This window comes from Vombatus ursinus, unplaced genomic scaffold (genome assembly GCF_900497805.2).
Source record: "Vombatus ursinus unplaced genomic scaffold, bare-nosed wombat genome assembly UNPS02010548.1, whole genome shotgun sequence".
Classification (NCBI taxonomy): Eukaryota; Metazoa; Chordata; class Mammalia; order Diprotodontia; family Vombatidae; genus Vombatus; species Vombatus ursinus.
This window is the reverse complement of record NW_020950326.1, coordinates 8,737,172-8,755,720: the sequence shown is the minus strand read 5'-3', so window position 1 is coordinate 8,755,720 and position 18,549 is coordinate 8,737,172. Positions and strand designations below refer to the sequence as shown.

Genomic DNA, 18,549 nt, shown 5'->3' with positions numbered 1-18,549 from the left:
ACAAAAGCTGTGGCAAATGTGGACGGTATGCCAAAAAGCAGAGACATCACGTTGGCAGCAAAGGTCCGTATAGTCAAAGCTATGATTTTTCCTGTAGCAATGTATGGCTAGGAGAATTGGACTATAAGAAAACTTGAACAACACAGAATCAGTGCTTTAGAATTGTGGTGCTGGAGAAGACTTTTGGAAGTCCCTTGAACAGCATGGAGATCAAATCAGTTAATACTTAAAAGAAATTAACTCAGTATTCACTGGAGGGTCAAATACTGAAGCCGAAGCTTAAATACTTTGGCCACATAATGAGAAGACTGGAAAAGACCCAGACATTGGGAAAGATTGAAGGCAAAGATTGAAGGAAAAGGGGATGGAAGAGGATGAGATGTATAGATAGTGTCATGGAAACAGTGAACATGAACTTGGAGAGATAGTGGAGGACAGAAGGTCCATGGGGTCACAAAGAGACACAACTGAACAAGGGGAAGGGTGCTGATGTGTGTGAAATTAAGGGACAAATATAGCTAAACCAGGGAGGTAAGTTTTTCCTTTTTTTTTTTTTGTGAATAGTATTTTATTTTTCCAATTACATGTAAAGATAGTTTTTGACATTTGTTTTTATAAAATTTTGAGTTCCAGATTTTTCTCCCCCTCTCCCAAGACAGCAATCTGACATAGGTGATACACTTGCAATCATAGAAATATATTTCCACTTACTAATGTTGTGAAAGAAGAAACAGAACAAAAGGGAAAAGCCAGAAAAAAATAACCAAAAAAGTGAAAATGATATGCTTCAATCTGCATTTAGACTCCATAGTTCCTTCTCTGGATGTAGATAGCATTTTCTGTCGTGAGTCTTTTGAAATTGTCTTGGATCATTGTATTGCTGAGAAGAGCTAAGTCAGCCATAGTTGATCATTGCACAGTGTTACTATTACTGTGTAAAATGTTTTCCTGGTTCTAATCACTTCACTCAGCATCAATTCATAGAAGTCTTTCCAGATTTTTCTGAAATCCACCAGCTCATCCTTTCTTATAGCACAATAGTATTCTATTACATTCATATACTACAACTTGTTCAGCCATTCCCCAATTGATGGGCATCCCCTCAATTTCCAATTCTTTGCCACCACAGAAAGAGCTGCTATAAATATTTTTGTACATGTGGGTCAGGGAGGTGAGTTTAGTGCTGGATAATGTACATACAACCTTAAAGCACAATATAAATGTTAGTTTATTGGGGGATGGTGAGCACTGGTGAGCAATAAGGATAAATAATAATAATAGTATCTATGTAACACTTTAATTAGTTTGCAAAGCACTTTACACATATCTTATTTGTTTATAAAGTACTTTATACATATTATGCATAGATGTACTCTATTGTAGCACCTGTGGTACCTACCTCTCTGGAGAAATTTAAGAGCTCTTAGAGATCATCTCTCCTGACTTGTACCTATTTTAAGTTTGTATTCACTTATTTTAAGTAACTTTGTTTGGACCTCATTTTCCTTTAGGTTACACAGTTCTGGGCACCAGCAGGTGTTTTCCTCTTTCCTTACACAACATCATCCTCTGTATTAACTTGTAAAAGAACAATACAAATGAGCAAAGAGCAGAAGAGGATTACCTGTACCTTCCCTTTGTATTGGAAAAACAAAACATTTTAAACACAAAACACAAAAGCACCAGAACTCTTCAAGGCAAAAAGACCATTGTAATCATATGGGGTCTATTGTCTGACTTTCACTTGCTTATCACTCTTCTGCTTCAAATAATTGAAAGTCTGAGATAGGTAGAAAGATGGTTTGAGTAGAAGCTGTTTTAAAACTTGGTTTGCATTTTATTTAAATGTCTTGAAAAGTTCATCTTTATGGAGTATGTTGCTGGGGCTGATTAAATCCATGAAGCACTCCCCCACGCCACAGTGGTACTCAGGTGACTGCCGTGTTTGGAGAATATTTGTGGCTTTTTTTTTTAATTAAATCCTGACCAAAAAAAATTTTTATTGGAAGTGGGGCAGTGTGGAGAGAGAAGAGGGAGGGAGGTTGTGAAGCTTGGATTCTCAAATTATTTTAAGAAAAACCCGTCTTGATTTTTTTTTTCATCTACAACATTATTGACTGTTATTGATTATTAATCTACCAAATGGGTGTTTCTGACATTGGGCATGTTATTGGTTGTATAGGAGAACTCTCCCTGGCCTTGATAGAATCCTTTCTTTCTAACTAGACTGCCATAACAGCAGGAATAGGAATAGTAATTGGCCCTGAAGTAGCATTTTATGGTTTGCCAAGTGCTTTACATCCATTATCTCATTTGATCCTCCAGAAAACCCTTTGAGGTAAGTACTGTACTATAGGTGGGTAGGTATTATCCTCATTTTATAGATGAGGAAAATGGGGTTAAGGGACTTTGCCAGGCTTAGCACAGAGTCCTTTCTGGGATGACTAATGGTTAATCTATTTCTTTGCTTTTGTGGGGTGGGAACAATTTCATATTCTGCTTGGTGATCTCCTTCCTATTCTTCTCACAAGACACTCTATCTTTGATACCAGACATTGTCACTGCTTCTCCTCCATGCCTGGAATGCTCTGCATCCTGGCATCCTCAATTTCCTTCACATCACAGGTAAAATAACCTTTTTTGTAGAAAGTTTACTGATATCCCTTTAGTCCTAGTCCTTTCCCTCTAGGATTATGTTAAATTTATCCCATATGTATCTCGTTATGTGAATTGACTAAAGAAAGCAACCCCTGGGAATGACGTGGCTCCGTTACTACTTAAAAAGATCTGAGGATCTCATACACTGTAGTAAGAATCCAATAGTGTTGCCCCAGGTGAAATAGGTGAGTCTTGTTTTTCTCCCTTTTATTTAAAATTCCAATCATATAGAGTTGAAAGCCACAGAAATCATTTAAGAATCTTTTTCTTTTTTTCTTTTCTTTTTTAAAATTAATTTATTTTGATTTATCAACAATCACTTCCCTAAGTTTTTGTGTTTTAAATTTTTGTCCCCCTCCCTCCCCACCTTCCTTCCCAAGATGGCATGCAGTCTGATGTAGGCTATACATATACATTCCCATTAAACATATTTTCACATTAGTGATGTTGTAAGGAAGAATTAGAACCAATAGGGGGAACCAGAAGAAAGAGAAAGCAAAACAAAACAGAAGGAAAAAAATGGCAATTATGCTTTGATCTGCATTCAAACTCCATAGTTCTTTCTTTGGATGTGGATAGCATTAAGAATCTTTTTCTTTAAAAAAATAAAACAAAACAAACACTTTCATCCATGCTTTTTTGTTTGTTTGCTCGGCATAGTGGATAAAGTATTGGATGTGGAATCAGGAAGATCTGAGTTCACTTAGTAGTTGTGTGACACTGGGCAAATCCATTAACCTGTCCTAGACTTAGTTTCTTCATCTGTAAAAATTGAGATAATAATAGGATCTATCTCATAGGGTCATTGTGAGGATGAAATGAGATAACATAGTTAAAGCACTTTGTAAACCTTAAATCACTGTAAGGTGTCCCAGAAGTCTTAGTTCAGTTTTAAGCAGCACTAAGATTTAATGCCTTAAAACTGCTGGAAGACTTGTGGGACCTGCTGAGCTCTTTTACCCTATTATCTTCTCAGTTAACCCTCCCTCCCACTTCCTACTCAACTTTCCCTTTTAACAAAGAAAAACAAATAAGAAGTCCCAACAGCTGTACTTGTCTACATATGTAATGTGTGCCATCTGTAGTTCATCAGAAGAAGTATATTTCATCAGGGCCCTTTGGAACCAAGATTGGCACTTAATCATAACTCTAATGTCTTAATTTAAAAAAAACTACATTAATTTTGTCATGCGTATTCTCTTGGCTTCAGCTTTTTTTTTTCTTCTTTTGCATCAGTTCATGCAAGTCTTCCCATGTTTTTCTGAATGTGTAAAGAACTTTCAATAGAAATCTCCAAGAAACCAAAGAGAACCACATTTAATACCTCAGGAATTGGTTATTTACTTGGTTTGTATATTGCCTTTCCTGAAGTAGATCATAGTTATGGCTTCCTAGATGGTCATAGAGTTGCTTTGGCCAAAAAAATTGTTACATTGCTTGCCAAGCTTGTGATGAGTCTGTAAGAACTTAGTTGGGCTGGTCTTCCAATGAGGCATATTACTGGGCCCATACTTCAAGCCTTTCTAACTCATTTTAGAATTTGCATTACAACCATTGAGACGGAGAGTTCTATCAGTGGTTAGTGTGGATTATTATTTATCATTTATTAGTATTGTTTGAAAGCTTGTTGTAGAGGTCAGGCTGACCTCAGAGATGCTCCAGGCAAGCTGGATGGCTGTAAGGAATGTTTAGATCCCACAGTACTTGTTTTGGGTCCCCTCAAGTCTTGTTTTGGGTTCACCTAAACCTTGTGTTTTTGGTTTGCCAAATAAGATGACTACCTGCTGATATACATCTCAAACTGCCCTTCTCTTGGAGACTATCTGACCTTTGTGAGACCAGTTAGGCAAATGTCTTAATGTACTTGTCTAAATGCTATATATGATGTAACCTCACAAAGATTTGGGGAGGGAAGCATACCTTTTTTCCATATCTCTCTCTCTCTCTCTCTGACACACGCACACATACTCTCTGTCATCATTGCAAAGCTATAAACAGAACCCAAGTCTTCTGATTTCCAGTTAGCTAACATTTATTAAGTACCTACTATGTACCAGACACTCTGCTAAGCATTTAGAATGGGAATAGAAAGGAAGACAAAAAATTAGTCCCTCTTCTCAGTGAGCTCAGTCTAATGGTAGAGAAAACATGCTAACAACTGTGTTCAAACAAGATATAGACAGGATAAATTAGGGATAATCTCAGAGGGAAGGCACTAAGATTATGGAGGAGTATGAAAGGCTTCTTCCAGAATGTGAGACTTTAGCTGAGACTTGAAGGAAGCCAGGGAAACTGGAAGGAGGAGATGAAGAGGTAGAGTGTACCAGGCATGGGGGACAGCCATTGAAAGTACTTAGAGTCAGGAATTGCAATGTCTTATGCAAGGAACAGCAAGGAAGCCAGTGTCACTGGCTTGTAGAATATATGTAAGGGAGTATGGTATAAGAAGACTGGAAAGGAGGGGAAGGGATCAATTTATGAAGGGTTTTGAAAGCCAAGTAGTAAATTTTATATTTGATCCTGGAGGAAATAGGAAATTATTGGAGTTTACTGCAAGGGAGTGGGAGGAATGATATGGTCAGACCTGTGTTTTAGGACAGTCATTTTGACACTTAGATGGATTAGAATGGGTTAGACTTGAGAGAGACCAGCTAGCAAGCTACTTCTAGTTCTTGTAATCCAGGTGTGAGGCATGGTATTGAGGCCCTTCATAAAGATGGTGGCAGTATTAGAGAAGAGAAAGGGATGTATATGAGAGATACTACAAAGGTGGAAATGATGAGACTTGACCATTAATTGGATCTGGGAATTTAGTGGGGAGTCTCAGACACTTAGGTTGCAAGTCTGGATGTTTGGGAAGATGATGATACCTTTGACAATAATAAGGAAATTAGGAAGAGAGGAGGATTTTAGAGGAAAGATTATGAGTTCAGGTTTGGACATGTTGAGTTTAAGGTATCTATCAAGGTTAGGGACTAGGGATAGGAGAGGAAGAAAGGAAACTCTTTTAAAAAAAATCCACAGAAAGGGGTGTCCGGTCTATGCTTTTTTGCTTTTGATTTCCCCTATAAGAAATATTGATATAGAGCTAGGGAATGATGATTGAGTATATAGTGTCATCTTCTTTAGATCTAGAGGAAGAGACTCATAAATTCATATGCCTACTATCACATACCTTGGTTCAGCATTTCCTAGCAAGGGTGGGGAACCTAGATGGTCTTAGAGTTAGTATTTTCTGAGTGTAGTTATGTATCGATTTTGTAAAAAAGAAAACCTTATGTTATTTTGGTTCCAGTTATAATAATAATTTGAGTTTCATTAAATCTAAATGATAGGATTCTTAACTATCTGAAAAGGGCCTTTTAAGCTTTAGGTTAATAGATGAAATGACTTGCTTACTGTCACACACATTTTCACCTAGGAGAGCCTAAGTTTGAATTGAATCTTCTAAAATCAAATTAATATTCCCACCATGTTGCCTTGCTTTATAATCTCCAACCCAGGCATGTTGTTTCCCATCTATGGTTGCTTCATTTGGAAATGAAAGAAAACAGGTATAGAGATTCGTATAGTCCTGCCTGAAGAAATGAGCAGATTAGAGAATCCAGAAAAGCTGGAGCAATAGTGTCTCAGAACTGGCAAGAATCTCAGATGTATCCCTTGATCTACCCCTGCCATTTTCCAGAAGAGAAAGTTTGAGGCCTGTTCGAAATAAATTTGGATCCAGTGCTCTTGACTTCCAGTTCACTGCCCTTTTCTTGATACTATGTTGCTTTTAATAATGCTGTTGTCACGTCATTACGCTTTAATTTTGGGATCATTATTTATGAAAGTTGCCTTATGGAGTGGGAGAGATTGCTGGTGGCAGAGATCACAATTCAGGCTTTACCTATTTCTGAGTCAATAAAAAGGAGCAATTCACATTATGCACATTACGCTTTTCTGAAGTGAGAGGATTATAAAATCGATGAAAAAAGATAATGGAACATACTGTTCTATTTCTTGACCTGCTAGAAGACATCGGCCTTTGTATTTGAATGAGTTGACTGAGCAGATGTCATGTTTTTGATTCAGACTATGAAAATATTTTTAGCTGCATGTTAATAATGAATGAGCGAATACACAAACCATGGGTCTTACAGATAGTTTTTGGTAATTGTTCTGTTTGGGTTGGCTAATCCACCCCACATATACCTTGACTTCCTTGTCCACCTTCTCCACGTGCACTTCATACAGCTGCCAGTTCAGTCTCTGAATGTCAAATAATGTACTTGTGTCATTTGTACTCAAAAGTTTTCCATGAAAAGACTGATGTGAAAGGCTAACGAAAAGAAAATAAGAAAAGAGAGACTAGGGTATATTTTAAGCTCAATGACTCATTTTCATCAAGACTATTTTCTGATTTCTTTTAGGCTTTAGGAACGGCAGCCAGTTTTTATTTTATTTTTAAAATGTGTTTTGATCAACCAAAATTCACTTCCCTTCCATTCCTCATACTGTTGAAATTGAAGTGGGGGGACACACACAAAAATCAATACAAACATGTGTAGTCAATCAACACAAATTTCCCTAATTTGGCCATGTCCAAAATATATTTGTTTCATTCTGTACTCTGAGTCCTTCACCTCTCCACAGGAGGTGGGTAACATATTTCATCGCTAGTCTTCCAGAATCCTGATTGGTCATTACATAGAAAAAAAAAGTTATGACATGTTAGAATTCCATTACGTTGATATGTCAGTTTTTATTTTGATGGCTGCGCTATAGTGATGTGATATATGGAGGAGTAATGGGATCTGAGGCTTGATTTGGGCCAAGAGGAGGGGAGAAGGGAATAAGGAATTGTTGTTATTAAAAAGAAACATTACAAAATGTTTTTCTAAGTCTCATTTCAGTCTGATGATAGTCCTGCCAGGTATGTATTACACATTGCAGAGAAAGCGAGAAACAGGCATCCCATTTTTGTGGGGGGGTTAGAGGGAGAAGAATTAGTTGGATCATAGGATTTTAGAATTATAAGAGACCTTAAAAATCAACGTAATCTAACTCCCAGACTTTATAGATGGAATAACTGACGACCAGAGAGACTCAATTTATTCAGGATCACACAGCCAGTCAGTATTCAGGGGAACACTGTCCTGCTCACCACCTTTTGGAGCTGGTAGGGAAAATATCATGTGGTTCCACTTTCTTTGGTGAGCAGATGATGTGGCCTGGTAAAAGACCCTAGAATATGAGCCACCAGGTGATAAATGATGTGTCTGGGGAAAGTCATGTGCTTCAGTACAGGAAGGTAGCTGAACCTTCCTTAGCCATTCCGTGACCATAGGATTGGATCAGACAGCTCCATATTTTTCTGTTGTGTATTTGGACTCTAGATTAGTCAAACTGGCTGCTAGCTTGTTAGAATTTGAGCCCTCTGAGAGCAAAGGCTATTGCTTTTCACAGTGCCTGACACATAGTAAGCATGTAAGCACACAAATGATTGTTGACTGAGAAATCAAGTTTTTACTGGCTGTTCTCACCAGTTAGTGTCAGAAACTCCATGTAGGTCTAAATATTCTGACCAGTGTGTCTAGGCAGTTTGCCTGGCATAGGGTTTTTTGCCCTCCAGGAGAGAGCCAGACAGTAAATAGCAACACAGAAACAATATTAATAATAGCTGACATTTCTATGGCACTCTGAAGTTTGCAAAGCACTTCATATACACTGTCTTATTTCAGTCTGACCACAGTCCTGCCAAAACTGGGGCTCTTGAGAACTTAAGTGACTTCTTCCAGGTAATACAGCTCATAATGTTGGATGCAAGATTCAATACATCCTTCTGCTAGATCCTGAGGTCTTTTTGTGACAGGCTTGATTTGCAGTTCCTTGATAGGTAGTATTAATACTCTTTATTTGTATAACACCATATCTCATTCCTTCATCAAATATTCGAGTGCCCACCATAGGCATAGGTGTGGGAATGCCTATGGTGGGCACTCAAATATTTGATGAAGGAATGAGATACAATGTTATATATTTTAGGAGGGGCAGGTTGCATAGGCTAGTTTTTGGGAATGAGTATTCATTCTGTTCACAGAACAGTCAGGAAAGTGGCCTAGCTGTAGTAGATGATACAGATGGAAAATAGAGAGAACACAGGTTAGGAAGGTTGGGTTGCACAAGATGATGGACACTCCTGAATGGCAGACACAAGAGCTTTCTCTTAGAATATTAGTGAAAGGGCAGCTAGGCAGTGCAGTGAATAAAGCCCTGGTCCTGGAGTCAGGAGGACCTGAATTCAAATATGGCCTTATACATTTACTAGCTGTGTGACTCTGGGCAGATCACTTGAGCCTGTTTGCCTCAGTTTAAAAAAAAAAAAAAAAGTAAAGAATATCAGTGAAGACTTCATGACAGACCCGTTCCTAGATCACTACTTGTAGGGACTTTGGTGTGTGCACGTGTTGAGTTGGTTCTGATGGTTAACATTTAAAAAACAGTTCCAGAATACCTGGGTTAGGAACCATTGAATATGGGTATAAAATTTAAAAAGTGAGATAGTGAGAAGAGGAAAGGTCTAGGTATGTCAATAGCTCCCACAGGTTTGTCCAGTTCAGGCACTGATTTAACTCCTAGTGTTTCTGTTGATGATTTCTTAAGGACAGTCAGTGCTGGCCATATCTGTGGGCAGAAGCACAACCTGGATCCCACTGCCTGTGTGGCACTGCTTTGTTCCAGCCACCACATTACCACAGATATCTTAAAATAGTATTAATTAAGTACCTTAAAAAGGCATTTAATGACAGACACCTGGCAATTATTGGTAGAATTCATTCTGTTAACTCCTGACTCTAGTGGCTCTTCTAGGGCTTAAGGCTATTGATTTACCAGGTAATGATTTTCAGTTCATTTTTAAGGTTTCCCAAAGTCAAAATAGGGCAGCTAGGTAGCACTGTGGATAGAGTGCTGGGCCTGGAGTCAGGAAGACTCATTTTCCTGAGTTAAGATCTGGCCTCAGACACTAGCTGTGTGACCCTGGGCAAGTCACTTAATCCTGTTTGCCTCAGTTTCCTCATCAGTAAAATAAGCTGGAGAAGAAAATGGCGAACCACTTCAGTATCTCTGTCAAGAAAATCCCAAATGAGATCATGAAGAGTTGGACAAGAATGAAAAATGACTGAGTGAAATAAAAAGTGACTGAAAGAATGTCCAATGTAGTTATCTAACCAGTTTTTCCCAATAGCATCTTTGGATATAGGCAAGGAAAATAAGTATTGTCACTTTTACCTCACAGCTGTAAACAAGGGTAGAGTTGAAATGATTTTTGACCAACCTCAAAGTGAACTTGGTGGTAAGGAGGAGGCTAAGTATAGCCAACATGTATTAAGCTTCCCAGGTTGCATGTTGAACCAAATATGAGATTCTTTAAGGGGAATCTGCCCAAAGGCTTAATTTTATTAGACTTGTTGATAGTATTACTTTGGGTACTAGTCCTATAGTCCAAAATGAATTTTAATCCTGATAGGCCATTTTGATCATATTCCTGAGCAAATTACCCAATAAGAAAGAATAGTCAAAAAAACTCTAGAATGGTGGTCTTAAAAACAAATTTTCATTTCAGAGGGTAATGATAAGACTTGTTGGCTCTTTTGAAAGCCTGATGGGAATTAAGGGCAGAGCAGTTAGATCACTCACTAGCTTTGTGCCTTTGGGAAATCACTTTCCAATTCTTTGGGTTTCAATTTTCTTTCTTTCTAAAATGAGGTTAACAGCCAAAATCTCTTCCAGCTCTCAGTCCTATGATTATCTTCTTTAATACTTCAGAACCTAATGAACTTTCTATCTCTATTTTCCCAGGCCTTCTTCAGTGCCTTTTTCCTTTCCACCCATTTCCTTTCTTTCTTTTTCCTTTCCCCCTTGTCTTTCTCTTTTTTCTCCTCATTTTCTTTCTCCTCCATTAAGACTATATTATAAATTTTGAAATATGCTCTTAAATATTTACTATAGTTGTGTGATTATTTTAAAAAAGAGTTTGAATTTTTATGGATTTCTTAAGAGAATCTTAACTAAATTCCATTCAAGTTGACATTTAATTGCTATGTGGAGACACTCTGCTCGACCCTCTGGATACCAAGATAGGGGCAGAAAAAAACCTTGTTTCCTGTACCCAGAGACCATTGTCTCAACTGAGTGATGGTGATGATTATTTAAACACTTTTTGCATGTCTGAGTGGCTAGTCAGGCCTGCCCTGGTTCTTGAATCAGGCCATTTGATAGTGAAAATGGGAGTCTCAATTTAGTTTTTAGAGGTATCACTGACCTAGATGAATGTTTCACCCCTTGAAAACATAGAGGGGGTGAAAAATCAAAATTTATCTAAATTCTCTGAAGTTCTTCCAGGAATGTAAGTCTAAATTGTGGAAATGACTATTAAGACCTCTACCGGTTCTTAACTTCTTAATTCTACCAGCTCAGGCTGCCTGGTGACTTCTGCTGGAATCCAAAACTTGCCATCTGCCTGGTGCTTTGGTTTGTTGAGCTGGGTTAATAGGTCTTTTGAAGGATGATGGATTCACACTGGAAATTGGGGTTGAGAATCATGGAGTATTTTAGAATGAAGGCTACCATTTTTAGCCAACTTTCTCTGGCAATTATTGTGCCAGGACAGGAGAAAAACCTGGGTGATGTCTTGGCTCATATATAAGATCATAGATTTAGAGCTAGAAAGGCCAATCCTTTCATATTATAGATGAGGAAACTGAGGCCCAGAGAGGTTTTTGTGTCTTTTCCAAGGTTACACAGCCAGTAAGTAGGAGAGCCAACTCTGAATCCAGGTCCTCTGATTCCAAACCCAGTGTTCTCTACTGTTATCAAATGATCTCCCCCACCCCCTACCCCCAAGTTATTTAGATTTCCTATCTTGAAAGTCGTGAGCAGTTTTACCTTTGAATCTTGAAGCATTTTATTTGAAACCAAAAGGATTGTCAGTATATACAAATGCATACATATATAAGATATGAATTATTTTATCTTTGTCCAGACCTGTGGACCATCTCTTTAGGAAACTCTGACTGTGGAAACTTCTAGCAAAGCAGAGCACCATCAAGTCTAGAGTTTTCTTCAAGTTCCTGCTAAAATCTGCCTTTGTATAAGAAGCAATCCCAGGTCTTCCTGGCTCCATTCAGCCTGATGGTGTGTTTATTTCACATAATCCTTAGCTGAATAGTATTGTTCAGCTTTATGCTGGTTGGCATTCAAGGCTAATGCTTGCTGGACAGAGGGCTTCCTTTGGCCGAGGGAAGCTGAGTTTTAGAGTTCTCCTGGAGGTCTTGGAAATACCCAAATGTCTCCTTCAAATGTTGTGTTGTTCATTGACACAGTTCTATCTGCCTTTGTAGAATAACTTTATTAGGGTAACACAGTTTAGTTTACTGAACTCCTGGTGATAGGTACTAGCTTGAGAAATTTGTTGGGTGGAATTTTCCACTGACCAAATTGAGTATTTGAATGTTATAAACACCATGGCAGCAGAATGTATTTGATAAATTTGAGAATATCCCAACTCTAGGTAATTAATATGCTCCATCCAGGGAAAGCGTGTCATGAGAAAATCTTCCCAAAGGGCTTAGGTCACACTGAAATGGGGAGTGGCCAGGAAAGTCCTCAGGATTAGAAGTGAGTTGGTACTGGAACACTGAGCACATGCAGCCAGTGTAGACTAATATGGAATATCACTAACCATTCAAAGAATGAAGCGTCAGTAATAGCTGGTATTTTTATATTGTTTTAAGGTTTGCAGAATGCTTTTTTAACCTCAATTGGTCCTCATGACAATCCTTTGAAATAAGTGCTATTATCATCCTCATTTTACAGATGAGAGGAAACAGTGTGGTAGAAGTTAAGTGACTTACTCCAGGGTCACACTTACTAGTATCTGAGGCAGAATTCAAATTTGGGTCTTCCTAATTTCAAGTCGGGAACTCTTCACTATGCCACGGGAAGGGATGTATGGAGATAATTTTAATCCAAATCCTCAGTTTACAAATGAGGAAACTGAAACCTCAAAGGGTCAAGTGACTTGGAAAAAATCACCAAGAAAACGGCATGAGATTCCAGATCTCAACCTTCTCGGTCTTTCTGTTACGTCACGATTTGATATTTATTATCTGCCGAGAACACCTGAGAGTTGCTATTATTATAAACCTTACGGGCTTTTGCTCGAAATTTCCACTAAATGAATCCTACTTTGTTATACGACAAAATGTTGTTCATCCTGCAGTGTACTGACTAGGAGTCTAGCATCTGAGATCACTGCCCATTTTTCATCTTTACTTGGAAGTAGCGTAAGAATGAATCAAAGAAAAATGCATTTTTAAGTACTAATTCTGTGCCTGGTAATTTGATAAACTCTGGAGGTGTAAATACAAAAAGCAAACCAGTTCTTGCTCTCAAAGAGGTTGGGATTCTAGTAGGGGAAGACCAGGGAGCAGTGGCTGTGAGGAGGAGGGACTTGGGGAAATTGACTGATTTGTCCTTTCCGGGAAGGGGGAACAGGGGATAGAGTGCTGGGCTTAGGGTCCAGAAAGGCCTGGATTCAAAAGTAACCCATGTGATCTTGGTTAAGCCGCTGAACCTTGATGAGTCCAGGACAGTTCTTTGGACCCAGAGATGCTCAAGTCCAACTTGCTTGTTTCACAAATGAGGAAATAGAGGCTTAAAGAAATCATGGCTTAAGATTGCGCAGGTTATTGTTAGTGTCTGAGGCAGTGTCCTAGTTTTCCTCTTGTCTGACTGTTTCTTTCCAGTCTCTTGGTTGATCTTCATCTAGGTTACTCTGGTGAACCATGGGTGTTCTAAAAGCTGTGTCCTAAGATCTCTTCTGTTGTCTCCCTTATCCTGTTATTTCACTTAGTGATCTCATTGGCTCTCATGGATTCAATGATCATCTCTATGCTGCTCGCTCTTAGATCTACTTTTCCAGCTCTAATCTGCCAGACTCACATTTAAACTGCCTATTGGACATCCAAACTAGATGTTCTATAGATATCTAAAACTCAACATGTCCCACTGTAAATCACAGATTTAGAACTGGAAGGCACCTTAGAATTCAACTAGTCTAACTCCATCATTTTACAGATGAGGAACTGACTCCTCAGAAGGTAAGTGACTTACCCAAGATCTTATAGATATTTAAGGAGCAAATCTAGGATTTGAACCCAGGTTCTCTGATTGTAAAACCAGTGTTCTTTCCACTTGGCTAATATGCCTTTATGCTAGAAGCACTAAAGACATCTTTTTCCCCCTTGTTCCCAATCTTGAAGTTAAAAAAACAAAATAGAGCTCTTTGTTTTATTTCGATGTTGATAGTTGGATTATATGGTTGTGTTAAAAACTGAGGTGAAATCTGAAGCCATTTATCATTATCATTACCATCACCACCATTGACATTTATATATCGCTAGCGCTTATAAAATATTTTCTTTATGATCTTGTGAAGATAGGTATTGTTTACACCTCATGTTGAGATATGTTTTTAACAATCAAAGACTCTTTGTCAACTTCTCCACTACCTATTTTTAAAAAATACATTTAATTGATGTCTTTTGTCTTTATATCATAATCATTGGGGAAAGGGACATTCTTCTTCCTCTTGAAACTTTACTTCTAACAAAAACAATTAAGTAAAAACCACATAAAATTGCGTTATCTGTTTTATAGAAGAGAAAACTGATGTTTAGAGAAGCAGCTTGTAAGAAAAGAAGTAGGTAAGATAGTGTCAAAAGAGCACTAGTCTGGAATTCTGAGTATACCATTATTCTAGTTCTGGATCTTAAATTCAGTTTCCCTATTCTCTATGTAACATTGGGTGAGTTGCTTTGTTTCCCTGGGTCTCAGTCTCTTCATTTCTAAAACAAGACAGTTGGATTAGATGTCTAAGATTTCTTCCAGCTCTAAAATAGGTAAATCAGGGTTGAGTTCATGTTTATACAAAGGATTCCTTAATTCACCCGAGGATTCGTCAACTCAGCTCCCATTTTAAACAGTAAATTTCCCTAGAGCACTTAAAGTGCAATTTAATAGGCACTTTTTCCTCACTACCTGTTGAGTGAAGCACGACATACACCTGTCCCAGGTACTTACATTTTCCTACCAGCAGTGTTATATTCGCAGTGTTAAAGCCTCACACTTGTCCTTTCTTTCACACACACTCCACTTCCCTTAGGGGAATCTGGTGGAAGAACTTTTCCAGGTTTTCTTACACGGGTGTGAAATTCATGTGAGTCTAATGGAAGCTCTTGAAGCTTCCACTTTATCCCATTCTTATGAAGATACCCAAAACTGTTTATTTGTCCTCCCTTGCTGTGTCTGGGTACCTGTTGGCAGTCAACTCTGGACTTGAATTTTCCCTAACTCCATTCTAGATTCTTCCTGGACCCTGTTGCTCCCATTAGCCCTATAACAGACCTAGTTTCCCTGGTCTCCTGTACACTCCTCATCCTAGGCTAAAGAGGCTGTACCTTGGCCTGCATTCATAGATGGGCCTCAGAGGCCATCTACACCATTCCTCACATTCTTAGATGAAAAAAAAAAAGAAAGGAAAAAAATGAGGCAGGAATGTTAAATGATTGGCCCAGGGAACACTAAGTAATAGGCACCGTAGGCCAGAGAGCCACTTTATTGTGCTGTCTAGATATATTCTGCCCTTTTCTAGGTCTTCTGTGTTTTGGTCTTTTGCCCTGGGCTGAGCCAGAACTGACCCTGTGTGTCTCATAACTCAAGTGCCTTCTGCTTTCATCCTAAGAAGATGAGAATTGCCTAGTCATGCAGTAAGAGAGGCTTTGTTTCTGGATTGGTATTGTTAGATGCTTCTGAACTATTTCCTGCATTAGAGAAGCCCTCTTCCTTTCTATTATATCTTCCTCCTTCCCCAGCCTAAGCCGTACCATCTCCCAACTGTCTTCTGCATTTGGGTATGTTACAGATTTGCTTGTGTTTAAAAGCCTTCAGAATGACTGTACCCTTCCAACTCTTGGTGGTCTGGGGAGGATAGGATCAAGCTTTTTAACCAAGCTCTAACATTTCCTCCATTTAGCTGTCTACATGACCACCTCCATCTTTAGTAGTGGTTGGGGTAATCTGTCAATTTTAAATACTGACCAAAGATACTAAAAGGTTGTTTGTTCCTCCAAGTGAGTGAGGAGTGTGTATGAATGTTTAAATGTAACTTATGTGAATTGCAGCCTTGTTCCTTGTGATCAGTGTAAGTAACCCAAGATTAGTTTAGATTCTAGGCCTCTGGGCTCCCGTTTTAACTGACATTTCCATGTGTTGTTGCTGAAATGCATGATCAGTGCTAGAAATAGTGGAGGTAGTTTTAAAAAACCTAGATAGGTAGTTTGCTGCCTTACAGGGATATTTGTGCCTTTTGTAGTCAGACACAACAATTTTCTGGAGAAATAATGAGAACTAGGTTGTTCAATCATTTGATCCTTCTTATGGAACAGAATGAGTGTGTTGGCTGGCTCACCTTGTCCTTACCAAATGAAATATTGACTGCTTGATTATCTGGTCCTTTGGAATTGTAAGGACAAGTCTATGCAAGGAACATGAAGGAAAAGGTTATTCTCACTTCTTCTGCCACACCCCCCTCCCAACTACAAAAAATGACTAATAGAGAACTAAAGGTAAATATGAATTTAAATTGTTACCTTTTTTGGGGGATAAGCAGGTACCTTTCTTAAGTTAAAAACAGAACTATTTTGAGAATTACTGTACACTTTCTCCCTGTTCATCTTCACTGTTAGGGCCACCAAAAAACAAAAACAAATGAAAAAAACAGTTCTTTGAACACCTCTGTTGGAAGATAAGTTGAGAAAAACAGTCCCTCACCCTAGGACATTTTAGGAATCTCCTATCATCATATATCAAGAGCATTCCTTTAGAAGTTGTCATAACTGAGAACACAATAGCCTTCTTATATATAGCACCTGCGTATTCATGTGCTTGATATGAGAAAAGATACGGTGAGAACCAAAGGCAAGTTGTAGTTTTAATAGTAGACCATTGAATTAACATCATAAAAATGACATCTCCACAAGTCCATATTGTAGTGGAGGAATAAAAGTAAGAGTTGATGTCAAGACTTCCATTTGTAAAGAGTAAACAATATTAAATGATGGTTATGTTTTTTGTGAAGAAAGCCAACACCTTTTAGCTCCTCCAAATAGATTTAGTAAGATCTTCTGTTGTAACAATCCTCTTATCAAACTAGTTGGTCTCTAGAAAAACAATTGTTTACACACCTCTGTCTGATTTTCATGTGATTGATCTTTGTTGGAAATATGAGCAGCCTTTTAAAATTTTTAATCCTCGTTTTAAGCCATTGTTCAAGGCTAATACGTTCAAAATACAAAGAATCAGATTTCAGACCTGAGTAGGAAAATTTACATTGTGACGTAACAAGTTAAGAGACATTTTTGCTTTAAAACAGTCACTGAACAGTGAGGCAAGGAGTATAAAAAGAAATTACAATTGCCTGGTCAGTCATGGATGATGACTTAATCATCATCACATCAGTGTTTTTCATTTGTCTTGACTGCCAAGAGTGAGTGCTCATTGTGATAACTTATTTGTAATTGCTCTTGTGTAGTAATAGTCTGTTTCATAAGGAAAAACACTTATCGAAGGGTCGTTTAGCATTTGGAATCAGTAGTTACTCGGCTAAACACAGATTAAGTTCCATTGCAAATGAGATAGAAACAGCAATTTGAAAACATTAATAACATTTTCTGGGTGGGACACAGGGCAAGAAAGCAGAAAATCATTTACAAGTTAGAACGGGCATTTCTTCTGCGCTGTTTAGGAACACTTATTTATTGAGATTTTCTCTGCCACCTAGCGGCAGAAAATTAATAAAAGCAGCTGTAGAAACCCAAAACTCGTTTTTTTGGTTTTAAAATAACTATTTGTGTGGGGTTCCAAAAATTGCACCATGTTAAAGCGATGCTTTAAGAGATGCGTGTGTGTTGTGTAGGCGTTAGCAGTACTGTCCTCACTAAACGTTCATTGGGCAGTAACGCAACCCCAAGAAAAGGATGGTTAGAAAACACATTTCCCTTGTCCTCAAGTGAGGAGGAGCGAATGCCAGGTTACCTTGTGGTGACTAACTCGCTGTGCAAGTCCATGCTGACAAGTCACGAAGGATGCTTCTGTTGACAAAATAACAAATTGAAACATCGGTGCCCTCTTAAGTAGTTGTTTTTAAAGCTTTCCTTGAGCTGTACCTGTGTAGATCTTTCTACCCACAATGCAGCGCGCCGCTTGGTTATTGCTATTTGCATATGCGGCCTATTCAATTCCGAAAGCGCTCAGGGAAGGGAACCGCGTTGGAAAAAGAGTTTTCTTTCTCTAGTCTTATATCTCGCGTCGGCTTCGCCCGCTCTCCCTTCCTCCCGCCCCTCCCGTTTTCTTCTCTGGCTTTACCTTCCTACTGAGGTTGAGCCCAGTTCTGTGCTGACGGGGGCGGGGCGCACGCTCCACGCGCTGCAACGGCCGTCCCCGGAGAGTCGCTCTTGCTTCTCACCGGGGCCGTCAGACGGGCCGGAGCCGCATCTCCGGGAGCGCTGGCGGCCACTGTTCGGTCAGGACCCTAATGTGCCCCCTGGGTTTTTGTCTTGTAGGTCGCACTTCTGGGGATGGACATCTTGTCGGCCCTGGTGTCCCGGCTGCAGGATCGGTTTAAAGCACAAATCGGCACAGGTGAGGCTCGCTCGCTCCCTCGGCCCCGCCCCTCCCCGCGCTCCGCCCCGCCCCTGCCCATTCCCAGCACGCTGCCCAAAGCGGCCCTCCTTCCCGCCCCGCCCCCCCGTCACGCCTCTCTACCTCTGTTCCCGCTCCCCCCTCCCC

At 39.1% G+C, this 18,549-nt stretch overlaps 1 protein-coding gene and 1 non-coding gene across 8 annotated transcripts in view; one reads left to right on the top strand and one right to left on the bottom strand.

Moving 5' to 3' along the window:
- The window catches only part of CLASP1 (cytoplasmic linker associated protein 1), a 349,545-nt gene that overhangs the window by 96,876 nt on the left and 234,120 nt on the right, over window positions 1-18,549 (top strand). For all 7 annotated transcript variants that reach the window (XM_027854750.1, XM_027854751.1, XM_027854749.1 and 4 more), the window contains exon 3: window positions 18,324-18,402. In XM_027854750.1, coding sequence (XP_027710551.1) covers window positions 18,324-18,402 — 79 coding nt within the window. The remainder of the gene's footprint in view (window positions 1-18,323; window positions 18,403-18,549) is intronic.
- On the bottom strand, window positions 17,618-17,743 carry LOC114037803. The gene has a single exon (XR_003568510.1). It is a non-coding gene; the product is annotated as a U4atac minor spliceosomal RNA (small nuclear RNA).